This window comes from Anguilla anguilla, chromosome 5, assembly GCF_013347855.1.
Source record: "Anguilla anguilla isolate fAngAng1 chromosome 5, fAngAng1.pri, whole genome shotgun sequence".
Classification (NCBI taxonomy): Eukaryota; Metazoa; Chordata; class Actinopteri; order Anguilliformes; family Anguillidae; genus Anguilla; species Anguilla anguilla.
In genome coordinates this window covers 51,733,423-51,753,690 of record NC_049205.1, presented here as the reverse complement: position 1 = coordinate 51,753,690, position 20,268 = coordinate 51,733,423, and the positions used below count along the sequence as shown (strand labels likewise).

Below are 20,268 nucleotides of genomic sequence, written 5' to 3'. Positions count from 1 at the left end.
CAATAGACCAGCTCAATGTTAGGCATTTAAGAATGTTGCATCCCGGGAATAGTAGTGAACATATAAAATAATAAATATCATTTCCCGGGTTTAACAAAATACATTAAACTACATTTCCCATAATGCTCCCAAAATGGAGGAACAAAACAAAAACCTATTGTCAAACCGGGGTTCTGAAATGGCGCGAATTAGATTTAGTGTCCCAAAACTGCAATAAATATCAGCTCGTTGTGTCTGCAGTAGAGCAGCCATTGTTTTTAATTTGCCCTCGACCTACTGTAGCGTTTTAGGTTGTTATTCTAGTATTTTCAGAGATCCAGAATTCACCGAGCAGCGGAAATTCTAAGTGTGCTCGTAGTGCGTATGGACATTCGACTCCTCCCATAGGTATGCCCATTTTGAGTACGTGCTCGCTGAGATCCTGTTTTCATTCACAATTCAGCCGCGCGTACCGTTCGGATAAACAGGAATTTAGCAATATATATGGGGATATTCCGAGCATATATCACAAGAATTATAAATGAACTATTATTAATATAAACGAACAAGACAAAAATAATATGTTTAAGGCTCACTGTTAAAATGTTTGCTGTTTATTAATGCGTACGTGTTGAAATACAAGCTTAACTACTTGGGAATATCTATCAGAGCTACAGTTTTGATCGCCTACAAATTGGAACCATTACCAAAGCAGTCACAAGGATATAAGTGACTCCATGAAAACAGCTTCCCAGGCAACTTTGTTAATCTCAATAAACCTACCAGAGCAAATCAGTTTTTTTCTGTAAAAAATATACAATACACATTTACATACACATATCCAGAATTTCCTCTTTTATTACATTTTATACACTGTACACAAGTTACTCACTTCTTTTACACTACATAACGTAACAGAGCTCTGTCAAGAAATATATCAAAACAATTCCCCCCACCCGGACCCACTTCCAAAAAGCCCATGCCAGAAAAATGCTGGCTGGTTAACAACCAGCACCATCTGGGCATCGCTGGAATGAAAATGTCTAAATTCACATGTGCTTCTGCTGTTAAGCAGTAATGCTGTGACTTTTAAAATCCTGCTCAGGGAGTAAATCAAGAGGAAGAATTATCTACTTCCTGTATCATCCTGAATTCCACAATTTATCTTACTTTTGTCTGTGCAGGGAATATTGCATAGCAGAACCAGGAGAAGACCATGGTAGGGCATGAGAGAGGGAAATTTGGAGGGTAGCTCAAAGAACAGGTGATCATTGAGGACACCTGAAACGAGCTATAAGACTCGGAAAGAATGGGATCTTCCATGTGCTTGCAAGAAATTGAATAAAACCAGTAATACAAATCAAAAACAATAATCAAACAACGAATGCCATGTTGTTCCGCCCGCAATGGCCATGGTGTTCCGCCATTACCCACAATCCCCCTTCTTTGTCAGCAGCCACCAAATCCCAGAGTGCATAAGAGAAGGAAAGCTGTGCATATGAACTGAGGGGCTTCAGTTGTGATCAGAGGTATTTACAAGTACGCCGGGAGCTCCAACACTTCTAGCCTGAGAGACGGAAGCTCTGCTATTCTGGAGACATGCTGGGGTGCTCTCGTGTTGCACAGTTAGATAAAAGTTTGAAGCATAATTTGGAATGGATTACTACTGCTCCCAATTAATACAATTGTGCATCAGGCATAATAATGACAGCTGCAGGGGCCTCTTTCGTACAGGAGTAGAATGATATGTAAAATATGGACAAGTGACTTTCCTTAAACGGTCAAGTCTTGCAATCAGAATATATATATAAAACTATTTAAAATGCATCTTTTTACACTGTAAAAAAAGACATTCCCTCCTATCATTAGTACTTATAAAGCATACTTCTACATTTGCTTTCCGCTCTGCATGATGATTGACTGTACAGTTTTGACAACAGAGCAAGCAACTTGACAGACATATCAAAATAATACTGCTCCTTTCAGAAAATATATTAACAGCTTCATCTTCCTTATTTTCCTCTTAAATATAGCTATTGTCAGCAGTTAACAACAACAAAGAAAGGTGTTCATTTTGTTAACACAACAGAACATAGATGGGCTGTCTTCACCAAAATAACATTTATGAATCATAATAATAGAAAACATGTTTTTAAAAATGTCTAACAGCACATTGTTGAGGATAAAAAATAATGACACATCTTTTTTTCTCTTTTTAAAAGGCTCATTGCACTTATTATATGGCAAACATTAAGAGCAGCTTTAAAATAAGCCAGAAATGGTCTCCTTTTTTTCAAGTCTCCGTCCGTGTTAAACAGTAAACCTTTGTAACAGTCCCTTCCCGTGGCTCTCCGGAGGGGGTCTCTGGCGGAAGAGGGGGGGGCCTAGATCCGTATGCCCTTGACGAGCGAGGCCTCCAGCGTGATGTTGAACTCCTGCAGGCTCTGCAGCACTCTGATCAGAGAGTTGACCAGCGAGTGGTCCTTTATCAGCGCCGACTCCTCGTACATCTGCGCCGTGATTGGACAGTCCGCCAGGAGAGCAATCCAGTGGTGCAGCAGGTGGTCTCTGTGGGGAAGGAGAGATGTGTTTATCTACAGGGGGCAACCGTTTCGCCTTCACGCTTGAGAACAGGTAGTAATGTACCCGGGTAAAAGGGGACCGATATCTCTGTACACACACCTTGGTTTACTCGCAACCATTTATACTTGAGTGAAGTGCATGGAGAAAGAAGGATATTAAGCTTTGAGGCAAAGTCATGCTGTCGAATCACTAAGGTCATGTGACAGGAAGCTGTTGATGATGAGTGCCGAGGCAGACCAGACTAATGTAGCAGGTGAATCTTACCAGGCCATCACAGCACAGGAGGCTTACATACTGCTAATATATACACCCAGCCACTGGCATGCTCATTCATATACATGCACACCCACCCTACACACGCTCTCCAACACAGTGACTCCAAAACACCCGCACACAGCACGCAAAACACACTTGCACACACGGCCACACGCACACGTACGTGCAGGGTACACCAAATTAAATCCTCTGGAGCTACCAGGCCCGTGCACGGGCGGGTAAAGAAAGCAGAGTCTGCCGTCGTTTATCAGCCTCCATTAAAAACAATGAGAGGGCGAATAACAGGAAGAGGAGTCCCCCCCCGCCACCGCGGGCGATGGAAAGACCCGCCAAACAGACTGCATTTCGATAACGATGAAGCCGCGCAGGACACAGCACTCTCCTGCTGGGAAAGCACCGCTCAATTAGCCCCAGCGTCTGCACTCTGTAGCACTATGGGAATGACATGCGGCGAGCTTTGCCCCAACAGCTACGCTTCTAAACGGATTTTACACCATGATGTACCTCATAAAATGTGTTATACTGCAGGGCTTCTGGAAAGCAAATCAAATCCTGGAATAAATTGGCCTGTGCTATTGGAAGACTTTTTAAAATGGAAATGTCGCAAATTACGTTCGAGCCTAGAGAAGTGTATTTGAAGAGGTTTTTATCGAACCGTTTTTAATCCGGTTTCTCTTCCAGTTGGGAATGGCCAATCAAAAACAAATATCTGTGGGCCCAACTCTTCACAACACCATCTGCCATCAGACTGCAGGTGTCTGATCTACCAGAGGAGGCGCTCTCGTGCGACGACAGGAGAACAGTCTCATCATCTGAAATCCCCTGTCCTTGAGGTGCAAGTGTGTTTGGGGAGGGGGAGGGGGGTGTAACTCACCTGGCTCCCAGACACACCAGCATCTGGAACTTTCCGTCCTTGCCGATGTTCCTGGGTGTGCTGTTGATGGCGCGCATGAAGCGGCAGAAGTTGTGCGCCCTGGTCTGCCGGTTCTCGTCCTGCGCCGCCTCCCTCTGCTCCGGGCTCTCAAAGTGCGCCTGGGCCTTCTCTGAGGAAGAGGAGGGGGACGTCAAACGAGCCGCCCCCAGCGCCGGGGACACAGACACGGACAGACACGTCCGGGCCGGGACCGGGCCACCTACCGAGGAAGTCCCAGATGAAGACGTTCTTGAAGAGGCGCGGGGACTTGAAGCCGTGCTGGAACACCTGGTCCAAGGCCCAGACCAAGCCAAACTCCCCACACAGCAGCAGGGTCAGGCTGCCCCTCTGCAGACGGAAGGAGGGATGGAAGAAAAACAAGGGAAAGGTAGAGAGAGCGCAAAAGGAAAGAGAAAGCAAAAGGCGGAGAGAGGAGAGAAGCAGGAGGCCAATGAAATCACACTGGTCCTTCCACGATCAGACAAGTTCATACATAAACAGCTCCACCCACTGTGCCCATCGCTGTGTTTTTCTGAACATGGTCATTATGCCAGCTATGAAACACAGTTTTAGTACCCAGCTCCTGAAAAAGTGTTCCACGAGTGGAAAAAATACACAAATCCATTCCTGCACAGAACTGATAAATACAATGTGTGTCTGAGTGCTGTGAGCTCACCTCTTTCTCTGGTTTGTGGAAGTGCTTAACGATCCCATTGATGGCCTCTCCCACGCCTTCCTGGATCTGCCCCGTGTTTAACTCTAGAGCGAGCGACAGAAACAGTCAACGCCTCCTGACCTCCCAACACTCAGGGTCAGTACACATGGGGCCTCCAAATCACAGGCAGCTATATGCAGATATGTTGGATGACAGGCATTAAGCACTCTTCCCAACTGAAGCAGAACGCTGCAGCAATACCACAGGACAGCCGTAGAATTGTAATAGGGAATTCCCTCCCATTTCTTCCCCTGCAAGAACACCCCTCCCTCAAGTTGGTCCAGCCCACAAGGTCGCTTACTTGGTTTGCTGTTGGGTGAGATGGTGACCAGCCTACGGATCATACCAGGGGACTGCTGCATGGGGGGGGTCCGGCACATGCGCTCCTCGTTCTCTGAGCTGGGGGTCAGGAGCTCGCCCACCAAGATGCGCTCCAGACTGCCGTCGTCCACGCCCTTCCCCAGCCAGCGGCCGCACGGGAACCTGGAACAGCGCCCACAAACGGTCACCGCCCGCACGCAGAGCTCCGCCCACAACGCCAGCGGGCTGGTTATTTTTGAGCTTATGAGCTTAGCGGCAGGGCCGAAAGGTAAGCAGAGCTGCTGCACTCACTTGTAGGCGTGTCCCGTGATCTCATTCCGCACCAGCACGCACTCCACCAGCCACTTTGCATAAAGCCCTGAGTTATCATGTCCCATCTGCACGGTGGTCAGCTTTCCCAGGTTCTGGCACTGAAAGAGAATGAGAGAGCGAGAGAGAGAGTGAGTGAGAGAGACTGCCACTTTATGGCTTGTTTTGTATGCTATGACATTGTCCCATGGGGGAAGAAGAGAGCAGCTGTAATTAATGTTTCCTGACTCCCTAGTTCAACCAAACCAAATTCAACTCATTAGCAACTTGGAATGGGTTCATTGGCCTGAGTTACTGAAGCATGTCTGCTGATGCCAGTGTGAAATTACCCTGAATCAGTCCCATGAATATGAAGTCACACCTTTCAGAATGTTCTCATGTTATTGCTGTAACATTGCAGTAATGTTACCACGCAGCAACAATGTTATGAGAACCATGCTGTATATCTTGGCAAAACCTTTACTCAAAATTTGAAAAACAAGCAAAAAAAAAAAAACAAATAAAATCTATATTTCCATGGATTACACTTCTACAGAATATTCAAGAGGCCACGTCTCCCCACTAACCCCCGCCCTACCGCAGGCTCCGCCTACCTCAAAGGTGATTTCCAGGGTGTTCTTTGGAACCTGGAGGACCCCCGTTTCTGCCAGCTCCCCGGACACACAGATCCAGGGGTTGGCTGTGAACATGGAGCCTCCCAGCTTCTTACTGGGAATGACCACTACGTGGTACGGGATCACTGGGTAGAGAGGAAGGCGAGAGTCACAGAAAGGTGATTGTGAGAGATCTATGAATATAAACCAGCCAGTAATAGACAATAGCGCTGTGGCTCCACCCACAGTGGGGTATATGAAGCCCTGGAAACAGGTCGAACAGCCTATGCTAGAGTTTAAACAGTCCAAGCTACAGGTAAAACAGCCCTGGCTACAGGTAGAACAGCCTAGGCTACAGGTGAAGCAGTCGAAGCTACAGGTAAAACAGCCACGGCTACAGATAGAACCTAGGCTACAGGTAAAACAGCCCTGGTTGTTTGACCTGTAGTTATGGGCACTCACTGACAGTGAGTAAAAGTTATGGGCACTCACTGATGGTGGTGAAGACGTTGGTGAAGCAGAAATAGTCCACGGCGTTGAAGGAGAGCAGGTGGTAAAGGAACTGCTCTTTCTCATCGTCACAGCGCAGAAAGGCGTAGCGTTTGTACAGTTTCCTGCAGCAGAAACACACACACAGTTAAGTACCATCACATCCCACAGCTACCCCAAATGTAAAATATATAAACATGATTGTGTATTCATTAAGGCCTTTTAAAAAGTCACCCATCAATCAACATACTGCTCTTTGTAAACCCAAGACTGGCCCCAACCCTTACTGCTTCTTCCCAGAATCAAAAAGCATCAAATATTCATCCTCATTTTTACCCAAGTCAAAGAAAGCAGAACATAAATATTCTGGCTGCAAGAGACACAACTATTTGCCTTCTAGACCCTGAGGAGAACTATAATTAACAACGAGGAGCAATGCCAGTTTAGCTGGAGTTTAGACATGGAAGATGTTATTCTGTTAGAAAAACATGCTGACCATGATTGAGTTCTACTGATATCTCATAAATATATAAATCCACAATGTGGCAGGTTGAAATTCAAAAGAGCTCATATATCATGTATGAATTAATCCAACATCTCGGGGTGTTTGAGCACGAAGGGGTCATTCAATGAAACAGCACTGAGCTCAGAAATAAAAAGGGCAGAACATGGGAGGAGAACGAGTTCTTCAAATCCCAGCTTCAACACTGTAGTCACACAAATCTGTGTCCTTTCCACAGAATTAATAGGAACCGACAGATTAGCCTGGATCTGTATCTAAGTGACAAAGAGAGCAGCCAAAGGAAATCTACACACACTGTAACGCCGTTAATGCAGCCTGACTAACCAATCAAGCATACACTCTGCCCTAACTATGCTAAGCCCGGGAAAGTTCACATGCATTAGCAGTACTGTATACTAGCAGATGAGCCTGCTTCCACAGACAGGACCTTAATCTAAAACCCGAATCTACATTAGGACCAGCAGCGCTGGCAGTCAGGATGTCTCACATAAACTGTTTTGACCGGCTCCATTTTAACTGAGAAGTGCATTAGTACTCTTCAGTGTGCTGCAGTACTTTTAACAGACGTTTGACTTTTTTCTCCCAATTCAGAATGTCAGATTGCATTTGCAGGCCTGTATCATTGCTACAGCTTCGTCCACTGTCAGCTGAGCAGAGCACAGGAAAGCACAGGCTCTCCTCCAAAGCGCATGCTGCCAGCTAGCCTTCTATGTAGCCCACAGTGCAATGTGCTCAATCACTGCACTGGACAAGCACACAGCAGGTGCCCTTGAGACCAGGAGCGACTGGCGTGTGTTGAGGTGAGAACGGTCCGGCTAAACGTCATCCCTCCCTGGATGATATTATGATCAAATATGTAGTGCCCAGCTAGCCACAGTCGGCAGGTCACCACTAGAAGGCCACCCCAAAAAGGGCAGAAGTCCCGCCCAGATTTGAGACAGACAGACAAAATGTAAACCTGTTTTTGGGGTTTGGTGGAAGGCAATCTTTATTTTCTAATTTTTCTGAGTTAATCTTAATTTCAGTGGTGAAATTTATTCACACAACCAGTAGATGTCCCTAGTCGGATGAGACACAAAAACAGGTCGTTCGGAGGATTTGGCCATAATAATAATATATTTAAGTCCAGATGGGAGAGCGGGCTAGGGTGGCCATCTAGTGATGACCCAGTAGACAGTGACTCAGTCAGGATTCGATACCAGGCAGTTCCCAGCCACTCCTGTGGTTAGGATACAGCAGTGAAGCTGGAGGGTGACTCACTTGGTCAGCTCGTGGTCAGACAGCAGCTGTTTGAGGTGTCTGGACAGCAGCTTCTTCTCCATGGAGAGGCGTACCCAAGCCCGCGCCTTCCCAACGTCCGTCTTGATCTCGCCGATGTTCTGGATGTGTCTGCGGGGGGGAGGGGGAGGGCAGAGGTCAGGTGGGAGGGTAAACCTGAACGCTTCTTGATAGTGGGGGTGGGGGCAGACTACAGGCAGTTCTGCCCTGGCTGCACCACACAATGCCCCCCCACCCCACCCCCAGAATCCAGGTTGAGAGCCATGGAATTCAGTTTTCACCATGGCAACCACCGGGACCTCCAAAATGGCAACAACAGAGAGAGGGGGCAGATCCCCCAAGCTGTTATTTGGGCCTGCTTTCTCAGTCAAAAAAAGGCACAGACCAAGTTAAGCACAGACTTGCTCTCTTTTCCCTGGGGCCCCAGTCACCCCCCCCCCCACCCCACGACTGCTGCTTAAGTGCTTAACCCCCCACCCTCTAAATGACTCACATACATTAACACAGTTTGCTAAAAAGCTTGCCTACCAGAAGTACTTTACCAGGCTCATATCGTAATTTATTTCAACTTTTATTCTTTTTCATTTTCTTCAAAGTGAATTTTTATTGTGAATAGTATGTTTTTATTACGGAGTTTTTGCGCTTCGGTTATATTAGCTTTACTCCTTTCCTTCTGTAAATATCATTATGTCCGTACTTTCCCTGCTGCTATTGGGATATCTGAAAGGCACTAAAAAAATAATAAATAATGTTCACAGAGAGCTACTGTCCATCTTTAAACCCAAATAAAATGTTCAGTAGGAAATATACAGTCTCTGGCCAGCTCTAGAGGACAGACAGAAATAGACTATTGACCACTTGTGATGTAAGAGGCGGCAGTGAAAACCACCACTGTCTGTCACCCCCTCCGATGCTCCAATCAGCCCCATCAGCAGAAACAGTAGTGGAGGATCTGGGTGTACTGGCCGGCTTTGCTGCAGCAGAACAGGGCTTTTACACACCACACCTTCCACAGCGGGAAAACTGAACGGGAGTGTGATTGATACGATGCCAGAGGCCCCCGATGAAGAGCCGATGACGAGGACGGCAGCCCATTTCAGCCTGTTAAAGCTCTCCTGTCTCCCGCACACAGACCTGCACAGGGCTCTGCTAATTACACCGCAGCTAAGGCGCTGCCATGCAGGGACATGACCTCTGTTTTCACTCAATGTCATCGGCACACACTGCAGGGGATTCACGTATAAATCCTCCAGTCAAAACACCACCTCCTTTCCTCCGACACAGCTTTTAGCACAAGCACATCTGGAGTTACATCTCAGACTTTGTAACAGCAGGGATATTTTTACAGGAAAAGTTTTAACTGTGTGAATTAGACTGGAAATACGAACTTAAAAACAGTTCTTGTTCAGCATTGCTTTGGTTACTGTTTACTGATTTTAACTTGCATACTGGTGTAAAACACCAGTAGAAATGAGAATATGTTTCCACTAAGAAACTTTCCACAAGATGGCAGTGGGCAGAAGGTTAGAGTACACTGCACATACCGTTGCCAGCATATGAAACAAACACAGAGCATCCTCAGTCAGGGCTGTCCCTTTAAGCACGAAAAGCCGCAGCACAGGTTACCTCATGTCCTGTATGACGGACACCTTTAGGGGGGGCATGGCAGACCCGGCATCAGACTTCCTTCTCTCAGACTCCTGGATGAACGCTGAGGCACACAGAGGAGAGGGGTGGGGTCGTACAGGGTGAATAAAATAGCCTTAAAATTTGTTCATTGAAGTAGTTCAGCACTTTGGTCGACATCAGTTGTTTTTAAATGTGCATTATAAATAAAGTGGACTTCACTATTGCATTTTAAGATTGGATGGATCCTATGGATGAATTTGTGAATAAAGCATTACTGAAAGGCATGCTGGGATTAAGACTACCTGGAGGCCCCAGGCCACCGGGCGTGGCATCCTTCTTCTCTTTCCCCTCCTGGTAGTGCAGCAGGTGGGACCACAGCGCAGATTTACCCTGTCAGGGGGGAACGCAGAAGGCTGTAGGTGTGCTCCAAACACATAGGCTCTTGTTGTGCGTGTGCTGTGTATTGATTGTCGATCAATCAATAGTGATTCAGATTCACACTGCCTCTTAGCCAGCTGCTTCCCTGATTGGCTGGTGCAGTGTGGTGTTCCCTGATTGGCTGGTACACTGTGGTGTTCCGTGATCGTCTGGTACACTGTGGTGTTCCCTGACTGGCTGGAGCAGAGTGGTATTCCCAGATTGGCTGGTGCTGTGTGTTGTTCCCTGATAGGCTGGTGCAGTGTGGTGTTCCCTGATTGGCTGGTGCAGTGTGGTGTTCCCTGACTGCCTGGTGCAGTGTGGTGTTCCGTGATTGGCTGGTGCAGTGTGGTGATCCCTGATTGGCTGCTGTGGGGCAGGGGGACGGCTCACCTGTTTGACCTGCAGGCCGTGGCTCCAGATGCGCTCCAGCAGGTCGCAGAGGCTGGCGATGAGCGTGTTCTCCTCCACGCCCGTGATGCTCACCTCCCCGTGGCCCAGCTCCACCGCCTCCCGCCCCATCTTCTCCACCAGCATCCGCTTGGTCTGCGAGGGGACACGGCACAGCTATGCTCAGTCACAGTACACAGTACACGTGTGACACGGTCAACACTGCAACACGCATCGTTCTGCTTCAACTCCCTAACCTACACATGACACTGCATCAACACTGTAACACGCATAGTGCAGCTTCAGCTCCCAAACTTACACACGACACTGCGTCGATACTGTGCTGCTTTAACTCCAGAACTTACTGTACACCTGACATTGTGTCAACATTATAACACAAACAACGTGGCAACAATTAAAAAGTTTCAAGACGAGTCATTTCCATAGAGTGCATTCCCAGACAATCAACACTGCAACACCACCCAAACAACACCTTATAATTCCAGCAAATAATAACAAAACAAATAGCAGTCAGCTGAAGTAATTACCCCCTGTCAGCACCACATAATTAACCCACACGGTGTGATGAGGCTCCCCAGAGTACAGTAGAAGTAAAAATGTGAGTAAAACGAGAGAGGGGCAATACCTTGTTCCTGCACTCCTTCAGAAGGCCCTCCACAAACTTCCAGTTGGTCTGCGCGATGACGGAGGGGGACAGGTTGGACAGCTTGGGCTGCCGGATCGTGGTGCCCAGGTTCCGAGCCTCCTGGATGTACTTCTGCAACATGGCGGACAGTCAGAGGCCTTCCCCCTCAGGGTGCACACCATGCTCCATTACATTACATTACATTCATTCACCCGCCACCTGCCTTTTGTCCAATGTGAGTTTCCGGGCCGTTATGGCTAAGAAGACCTGGCGCAAATATCCAGGAGAGCAGCCGCACTGAGTAAACAGTGACACTACAGATATTTACATAGGATAAGGCTGACTGGACACACTGCACATGTGAACAAAAGAGCTGTGAAGCGTGTGATCGCTACACACCGAGTGCGCCGGTGTGAATTCTAAGCACTACGAAGCTTAAATCGAACAGGCAGAGGAACGGCTGCAATCGCAGCTGCATTTACACAACTGAGGGTTCCAGGGCTACACAGCACAGGAGCAGTTCACTTCCAGCAGGTTAGGGGCTGTCTGAAGAGTCAGACTCAGATGAGGTACGGGAGGAGTGAGGAAAAGGAGAGAGGGAGAGGGGGACGATTCGGTCGCGGACGCGAGAGAGAGGAAAAAGCCGGATCAGAGGCGGGCGGGGACGCGAGCCGTATTTCCGTCACGGCAGCTGATCCGAATTTGAGCATTGTTCCCGTCTAAAAGAACACGGGGAGCCTCTACGGGACGCGCCTGCGCGAGCTTTGTTTCCAATGCGCAATTAAAGCGGCGCTGAATTCTGATGGGGGGCTCAGAGCCGAGAGCAGATAAGCCTGTTAGCACAGCAATTAGCCCGAATCCTTTCCCATTTCGCTGAGGTCTAAGGGACACGTGGGCGTCGCCCGTTGCCTCCTCTCATCGACCGCGGCTAAAGGCAATAATGACTCCCACACACGGATCAAACACGCCCCCTGAGAGGTGAAGGACCAATCAAACGCATCCCCAAGAGGCACGCGGTCAATCAAACCCGACCCTGTGACGTAATGAACTAATCAAACGAGGAGCTAAAAATAAAATGGCCAATCGAGCACATCTCTGGGATAGCAAAGGTAGGATCATAAAGACTCCTGACAGCTAAAGAAGCAGTCAAACACACGGCCGAGAGGTCAAACACTGGTCAGGGACGGTCTCTTTTCAAAACAAACCCCACAGAAGACAGCACAACACAGGTCAGAACAGCAGTGGCTTTATAAACGATCTCTCAGCAGCTGTAAATGGCAGGCAGGGTGCACAGCTGAGCAGGAAAGAGCAGGAGAAAGCACACGCTAACACACAGAGGGACGGGGGTGCATGCGTGTGTGTGTCTCCACCCACGCATGGCTGCTCCACACATACCAGGTCCACAGACACGGACTTCAGACAGGGCCTGAAGGACTGCGACAGCCAGTAGTAATCCAGAGCCAACAGGAAGTGCAGCCCCGGGAACAAACACTCAAAATGCTGAGTGTGTGTGCGTGTGTGTGTGTGTGTGTGCATGCATGCATGCATGTATGTATGTGTGTGTGTGAGTGTGTGTGCATGCATGCATGTATGTATGTGTGTGTGTGAGTGTGTGGGTGTGTGTGTGTGTGTGTGTACACGTGTGTGTACGTGTATGTGTACATTAATGTATTTGTGTGGGCATACACGCACATTTGTGTGCATGCACATAGCAAAAAGGGTGAGAAAGAGAGAGATAGGGGAGAGAGAGAGGCGTGGCCCATGCAGCAGAGAAAACAAATAAAACAGATATAAGTTATGCAAAAGGCAAGAAACATAAATATAAAAAATACAAAGGCATACAACAAGACAAGGCATGCAGGTGGTGTGAGAAAGTAACCGTGGTGACGTGCTCACCTCTCTCTGGTCGTTATCCAGGTACAGGTGTTCAGCGTGCTGCTTCTGCCGGTCCTTCCTTCTCCACTGTGCAGGGGCACTCCGCTTTGCCCACCTGACACACAGGTAATGTTACCATGACAATCTTTCATAATTCATACTTATGTCTTACTTCCAGACTTGATAAAATCCTCACAAGGTTACACTTTATTCAAACATATTTATGCAGGAAGTTACCAGTGGTTAAAAATTGGTTAGCATGAACCCTGCAAGTGTTCCATAACACGATTAAATACTTTAATGTACTGTTAGTATTTGAAACCTATATGTGGTGCTGGCTAATAGTCCTCCAATATATATACATATTTGCAGCCATTTTGATGCAATCATGTGCTAACTGGAAAGGCAGCGGCGCAGCCAGCGTGCCCGTCTCTCCCTGTTAGGGCTCCACCTCGTTTCCCAGAATGCCCTTTCCCAGGCTCACTTGTTGCTGGTGGGGCCGGAGGACAGCACGTCGGACTGCAGGCGGGGGAAGAAGCCGGGCTCGTAGCGGCCCTGCCCGATGCGCATGTCCAGCAGGTGGGGGTGCAGCGCCGTGTGGTCGATCTTGGACACCCTCATCTCAATGGCCTTCTCTGTGGGGGACACCAGGGAGGAGAAGAGCACGGTCACGGTCAACCCCAAAAACACATCCCTGCCAGGAAGCAGACCGCCCCCTACAAGAAAGTTCTGGAACATTGACAGCCCATACCCATTGAGCATTGAATGATACTTAACAAATGAAACATCATCTTTTCAAGATGTGCCCATTAGGCTTGTCTAGCCTTGTCATTTTGCCTGTGTTTTTGACAGCATCCAGCACTGTGTCAAGCCTGGTCTTGAACGCCCCAAGCATCTCTCTTCCTACTACATGGTCCGGCAAGCTATTCCATGCATTACCAACTCTGTGGGGAAAAAATACTTCCTGATATCAGTATAGATTTTAGCGGTTCCCTCTTGTTCTCCTGAACTATCTTCTGTAGGGCACTTTTTCATTGACTCCCTGAGTCACTGACTGCAAGCTGACTGCAGACATCGCCACCCCATGCAGACCCGCAAGTGTTAGTGATGCTGACAGCGGCGTTCATATGCACTCAACACCAGGCTCCTCGTGACATTACAGACAGACAACACCAACCACCTCGCGCATGTTAGAAGAATCATCTCCCGAATCAGTACTGTCCCACTCTACACACGAGAGTGAATGTTTACAGATTGCAATGATTAGTAACCTGCACGTCTGCTGTGCATTATGGGAAGGATTCAACCACAGTAATTTGAAACATCCGAAGCAGGGCAGTAATAAAATCATAAATTGTGTTTTTCTCTGAAAAATTCACTTTGAAAAATAACAACACCAAACAAATCTGGAATGCACTTGGGACAGAAAAACTCATTAAATCCAAATTAAATACTTCACAGGTTATGAATTTCTCAATGAGAATGGGGTTGTTTTTGGAAGGCAGAATACAGTCAGCTTCTGGCACAGCTGGAGAACAGTTCAGAAGAGACTTTTTTATTCAACGGCTCATTACTGTGATAAGTCTGCGAAGAGCTACGCTAAAAATCCAATAATGGAAAATCAATGCATGGTGCCCAGAGGCCAAGTCACTATTAATTTGGCCAAACAATGGCCTATTCAAATAGCTCAATACACAGCCCTTATTACTTCTCATTTACATAGAAATTGGTGCGGTTATTTGAATCCTTTCTTGGGAGTGCCACACATCCCCTCCACGATAAATCATTCCCAGAATGCACTGCACGCGTAAGCCAATAACACCTCCACCCAGAGACAGAAGAGATATGTTTTTTTTTTACGAATATGGGCCTTGTAGTTCTCCAGGCCAATGCAGTGGGGGGTGGGGGCAACCAGATCAGCTTTCTGTAAACGCTTTTTAATAGGAGTCGCTGAAAACAAAAAGTCGCAAAGATTTCAACACAGAGAGACCTCTTACAAACATGTCAATCAAAGCTGCTGAAAATCATACAGAACCAAGCGGCTGCATCCTGCATTACAACAGGCTGACCAACACGAGAGACTCTGGCCTTATTTCGCTCCTCTGAATTGTGAACACAGTATTCACGTGCTGTTAAGTTCATTAAAGCTGTCTGTTTAGCCAAATGGCAGAGCGCATTTGATTTAAAAGCAATCCAGTTCAAAAACATATGGGACAGTTGAAAGGGTTAACATTTCATGGACACAAATCTTTGTCAACTGAGTTAAAGCATTAATCGCTTGGCAAACTGTACATGGTGCATATGGGTTCATAAAGAATACGCAGAAATTGCTATGAGCTGACGGACAGCGGCGCGGCGCGGCGCCCGTACCGGACTCGGCGATGTTGGCGCACTTCTGGTACATGGAGGTGCGCAGGGTGGGCGTGCGCACGTTCAGCATGCGGACCTTGTCGACGCGCAGGTCGAAGACGCGCAGCGTGTGCTCCTTGTCCTCGTCGTCGTGGCACAGGATCTTGCTGTCGATGAAGGAGGCGAACATCTGCGTCTCCAGGAAGCGGGACAGGAAGGGGAGGTACGGCTCCGGCTGGTCCGACAGGAAGGAGGCCTGAGAGGGACAAAAAGTTAAATAAATAAATACATAGGGCTGCAAAAACCTTTTCTTTTCAATTCAGTCCAGGGGCTTTGACAAAAAAGGAACAAGAAAATCCCTTTGATGCTGTGTCAATACAATTTTTCAATACAATTTGTGTACATTGTCCCTGAGCAGACACCTCCCTCAGAGACCCAACGGTTTTACCCATAATCCTCTAAAACACAGCAGTGGAGTCTTGTCCACTGCTCACCTTGTCGAAGTTCTGCATCTGCTCCCGGTTGCTGAACCAGGCCTCCTTGTCCTGGCTGGGCTGGATGACGAACACCTCGTAGTCGGCGAACATCTGCGTGAAGCGGTTGGCGAAGACCTCGCGCACCTGGATGTTGAGCTGATGCATCTTCAGCTCCTCCTCATCACACTGCACCTTCAGGTCCCTGTTACTGCTGCCCTCATCCTTCACATCCAACTGAGAGAGGGCGGGAGAGGGAGAGAGAGAGAGAGAGAGAGAGAGAGAGAGAGAGAGAAGGAGGGACAGAAAGAAAGAGAGGGAGAAAGAGAGAGAGAGGGAGAGAGACAGAGAGAGAGGAGAGACAGATAGAGGGAGAGAGAGATAGAGAGAGAGTGAGAGAGAGAGGGAGGGAGATAGAGAACAAAGAGAGAGAGCGAGGGAGAGAAAGAGAGAGACTGTAACTTCATGTTATCTTATCTACACTATGACATACGCGGGTGACAGGGGCCTGGGAATGGAACTGGGAGGCGTTTGTTTTGATTTCCAAAAGCAGCTCAGCTCTAAACTGCACTGGAGACATGCACCCCTCGACCCGTCCGGCTCCTAAAACAAGATCAGCGGCACGGGGAGCGTGAGAAGCAAACACCGGGGGGTGGGGCAGGAGCCGAGGTGGGGGAGAGGAGTCTGCCCTAACCTGACATCCAGCAATCCTGCACGGGATTGGGCCACTCCCCCGGCCTGCCTTGGTCTGTTCACCCTGTCCTGCGCTGCGTATCCCCGCTGGGTCCTGACCTCACGTTACCCTAGGTGACCGCTTATGACCTCACGTTACCCTAGGTGACCGCCTATGACCTCACGTTACCCCTGGGGACCCCAGGTGACCCAGGTGCGCATGTTCTTAAGGACAGAGGGCGACCGGCAGCCTTTGAAGGGACACAGTGCGGAGCACAGAGCTAAAATAGGACACGAGGGCTGGTCCCGTCCTGTCCAGGGAAAGCAGTCGCCGTCCCGTAAGCTGCTTATCCACCTCAGACAGGGAGCGGCTCATATTGGGGGCGAGCCTTAATCACGTCCCCAGACCGCACCGTAACTCAACTCTGCCCCAGTGCACATCCCCTCCTCAGTGCTGTGCACCAAAACAGACACCCACGCAGTCTGAAATGAGCACTAGTTCCTGTGGGGGAGGTGGTACCGCTGTGTGTGTGTGTGTGTGTGTGTGTGAGCGTGTATATGTGCATACGTGTGTGTGTGTGTAAGCGTGTATATGTGCATACGTGTGTGTGTGTGTGTGTGTGTGTGAGCGTGTATATGTGCATACGTGTGTGTGTGTGCGTGTACATATGTGTACATGTATATGTGCATACATGTGCATGCGTGTGTGTGCCAGCGCGCGTGCGGTACCTTCTCCAGGCTGAGGCCTGTCCTCTTGACCAGCGCCTGCAGGCGGGCGATGGTCTGGTTCTCCTTCAGCAGGTAGGAGTGGAGCGGTGAGCCGGCCAGGTTGCCGTTGCGCTTGTCGGAGGCCACGTCGCCGGCGCGGAAGTCCCGCAGCTTGGACACGGTCTCGCTGCAGTGCAGGCTGCCCTCCGGGGGGACGCCGAACGCCATCAGCACCTCCGAGATCTCCTGGATGAACTCCAGCTTGTTGGGGAACTGCGGGAGGTCCTCCGGCAGCTCGATGAAGTGGTTGTCGATGTCCACGAAGCACAAGTTGGCCTGAGGAGTGATCAGTTCTCGGTTAGCAAACAGGAAATGCAAAATAATGTTTCTCTGGCACTTTTGGATGCACTACTCCTCTTCTCCACCAGGTGGCCATGCACAGTTACAATACAAGCTTGGCTTAAAAATCTATGGGCAAAACACCTGCAAAGCGTTAAAGCGTAGGTTGACATAAGAACCTTTACATTACAATATTAATCCCAAAAAATAATTAAACCCTCAGTAAATTTCAACTTGAAATTATAAAAACATAATATACAGTAATTTAACGTATTACAAAAGAGCAATTCTCTCAAGAGCCTGAGAATGACAAATACAAAAAAAAAACCTAATTTCCACAAATGAGGTTACTTTCATTAGAATTTATGCAAATTGGACACTCCAGTGGAAAAATTAATGGAGAGGACGAATAACCTTCGTAAATTAGCCAAATCTCAGACAGCGTCATTCACAAATTCACAGCTGTTTTAAAGGAATCTTGGCTCTTCTGGGTACAACGGGTCTAAACACCAAAAAGATACGATACTGGCAACTCATCTCACTGGATCAACAATGCAAACAGGCCTTTTGGCCCAGGGGTTTACAAGCTTTATATCCATACATATCATATGGGAAAAGAAACTATGGGCATATAGCTTCAGAGTACGAAATATAACGGCTATAATCTCAAACTGTGAGTGATTACATTTCAAAAAACAATACAGTTAAACGACACGACCTGAAGCTAAGCGTTGTGGACTCCTCTATCAAATTCAATTAAAACACCCACCCACGGGCTGCTCAACAGATCACGACTGTGATGATAAAATAAGCCAGCAGTGCGTGGGGAGGAGGTCAGAATCCCCCCCCCCCCCCAAAAAAAAAAAACCTAGAATGCAGATGAACGTGAGCACAAAGGGAGAAGACGCAGAGGCTGTAAATCAGGTGTAATACGCGCGCGGGGCCCCAGGACGCTCCGCGGGGCCGCTGCCCGTTGGGGCATGGGGATGGGGATCAGGCCTCCCTCCCCGAGTTAGCATGCGGAGCACAGAGCGCGCTCCCGGGGAGAGATCTGATCAGAAATGATCTGCCACCGCATCCGTCAGGGAGCGTTTATGACGGGGGGAAAAAAGAGAGATAATTCCACCCTGGTGATTTCAGCCAGGGCCTGTTCACGAGAGAGAGAGAGAGAGAGAGAGAGAGAGCGAGGGGGGGATGGGAAAGAGAGAGATTCGAGAGAAACGGAGAAAGAGAGAAGGGGGGGATGGGAGCGGTAGCGGGGAGCGAGAGCAGAAGAGAGGGAAAACGGGGGGAAACCCAACAGAACAATCGTGATAATTGCACAAACGGTCTAATCTGCCCCCCTGGGCCATGCTGGCTGGCAGTACTGTGTGCAGCAGCGGGGAGGACCCCGTGCTTTTTGTTACACGCACAATGGAAACTTCCGGAAGGGGCTCGCTCCCAATTACACCGTTTGTGCTGTAATCATATTTAATGGCTTGAAATAAGGGGGGCTCATAATGAGCACAGAGGCCCGTCAGACACACGGACAACACAGAGTTTTGAAAAGGTTATGCAGCGCGTGCGGATGGCGGCCTTCGCGACAGAAAAACGGCAGTGTTGTGGTAAAGTTTGGGGCGTTTGAGGCGTTTGGGCCCACCTCCTGGGGCAGCTCCAGCTTGGAGCGGTCGTCCTGGCCGTTGGAGTGCAGGCCCATCAGGTACGGGACGGGCGCGTCCAGGAAGTGCAGCAGCGAGGCGGGCAGGATGGGCACGTACACGTGCTGCCACTGGTAGGGGAACATTAAGGCCGTGATGCTCTCTGCCACCGTCATCAGCCGCTGGTAGTCTGGAGACAGAGAGGGGAGACCAGCAGAGTCAGGACCACACACACACACACACACACACTCCTGCTAGCCTGAGAAACCAGCCTGCGACTGGGAAAACACACACACATTCATCTACAGCTCAAAATATGCAGGCGAACATGGTTTCTGTTCATGAACATTACTCCCGTTTTCCCCCCACAGTCTGTATTGGGAATGGGTAGACAAATGTGATACAGTGCGTTCGTACTGAATGATAATATGATGTTAAATCAGTGTGCTACAATAAAGCCCTTTCATTCCACACACCACACAGCCAGCTCTCATGTCACTGGGGCTTCACTAATTACCCAATTTACAGGCAATTGTGCCCCAAAGCAGAGGCTCACGGGACCCTCATATTTTCATTTCCATGATTGCCTGGTACCAATTTTCTCCTTTAAACAATTAAACGCAGGCTTATGCATATCGAATGAGGAAAAATCAGCTGCGTATTTGTTCTGCCAATGATGCTCGGGTGTAACCTCACATTACAGTCATTACACGTATCCGAGAGGCATCCCTGACCATTTCTGACACCCCACTGGTGACAAACGAGTCTTCACAAATCAACCCCCGACTCCCTCTTTGTGCGCAGAAGCGGTGCTTGACACACGAGTCCTTCACATCGGCAACAACGTAACCGGGCTGGATCGAACACGCGGATGAGTCAGACGGCATCCGGTGTGAGAGGTGGACTCACTGTCTGCCAGGGTTTACACAGACACACACCCACACAGCCTCACCAGGCACACAGTGTGCGGGGTACGGCCTTCCTCTCTTTGTGAGAGCGACTTCATCGCTACTGAAGTCTGTTCACAAAGTAAGCGACCGCACAAACTTTTACCATCACGTTACAAGCCCATCTGTACAGAGCAGGCGTTTGCATGGGATCTGGAGCCGGAGAGAAGAAACAGTGCGCGAGTCTGTGACCCCGTTTAGCGTTAG

General features: G+C 48.7%; 1 protein-coding gene across 6 annotated transcripts in view; it reads right to left on the bottom strand.

The window, feature by feature from the left end:
• Positions 1 to 811: 811 nt before the first annotated feature.
• Positions 812 to 20,268, bottom strand: part of dennd5a (DENN/MADD domain containing 5A) — a 41,195-nt gene continuing 21,738 nt past the window's right edge. For 2 of the 6 annotated variants that reach the window (XM_035417864.1, XM_035417865.1), the window contains 20 exons: positions 19,117 to 19,304; positions 17,160 to 17,474; positions 15,780 to 15,995; positions 15,307 to 15,541; positions 14,797 to 14,886; positions 13,421 to 13,571; positions 12,958 to 13,051; positions 11,062 to 11,193; positions 10,419 to 10,571; positions 9,911 to 9,998; positions 9,606 to 9,690; positions 7,962 to 8,090; positions 6,182 to 6,303; positions 5,690 to 5,835; positions 5,079 to 5,197; positions 4,768 to 4,949; positions 4,428 to 4,510; positions 3,976 to 4,099; positions 3,713 to 3,881; positions 812 to 2,547 (listed from right to left, as the gene is read on the bottom strand). In XM_035417864.1, coding sequence (XP_035273755.1) covers positions 2,364 to 2,547; positions 3,713 to 3,881; positions 3,976 to 4,099; positions 4,428 to 4,510; positions 4,768 to 4,949; positions 5,079 to 5,197; positions 5,690 to 5,835; positions 6,182 to 6,303; positions 7,962 to 8,090; positions 9,606 to 9,690; positions 9,911 to 9,998; positions 10,419 to 10,571; positions 11,062 to 11,193; positions 12,958 to 13,051; positions 13,421 to 13,571; positions 14,797 to 14,886; positions 15,307 to 15,541; positions 15,780 to 15,995; positions 17,160 to 17,474; positions 19,117 to 19,304 — 3,005 coding nt within the window. In that variant the 3' untranslated portion in view covers positions 812 to 2,363. Of the gene's footprint in view, positions 2,548 to 3,712; positions 3,882 to 3,975; positions 4,100 to 4,427; positions 4,511 to 4,767; positions 4,950 to 5,078; positions 5,198 to 5,689; positions 5,836 to 6,181; positions 6,304 to 7,961; positions 8,091 to 9,605; positions 9,691 to 9,910; positions 9,999 to 10,418; positions 10,572 to 11,061; positions 11,194 to 12,456; positions 12,562 to 12,957; positions 13,052 to 13,420; positions 13,881 to 14,796; positions 14,887 to 15,306; positions 15,542 to 15,779; positions 15,996 to 17,159; positions 17,475 to 19,116; positions 19,305 to 20,268 lie in introns of those variants that run through there. The other 4 variants (XM_035417866.1, XM_035417867.1, XM_035417869.1 and 1 more) reach the window with 3 other exon arrangements.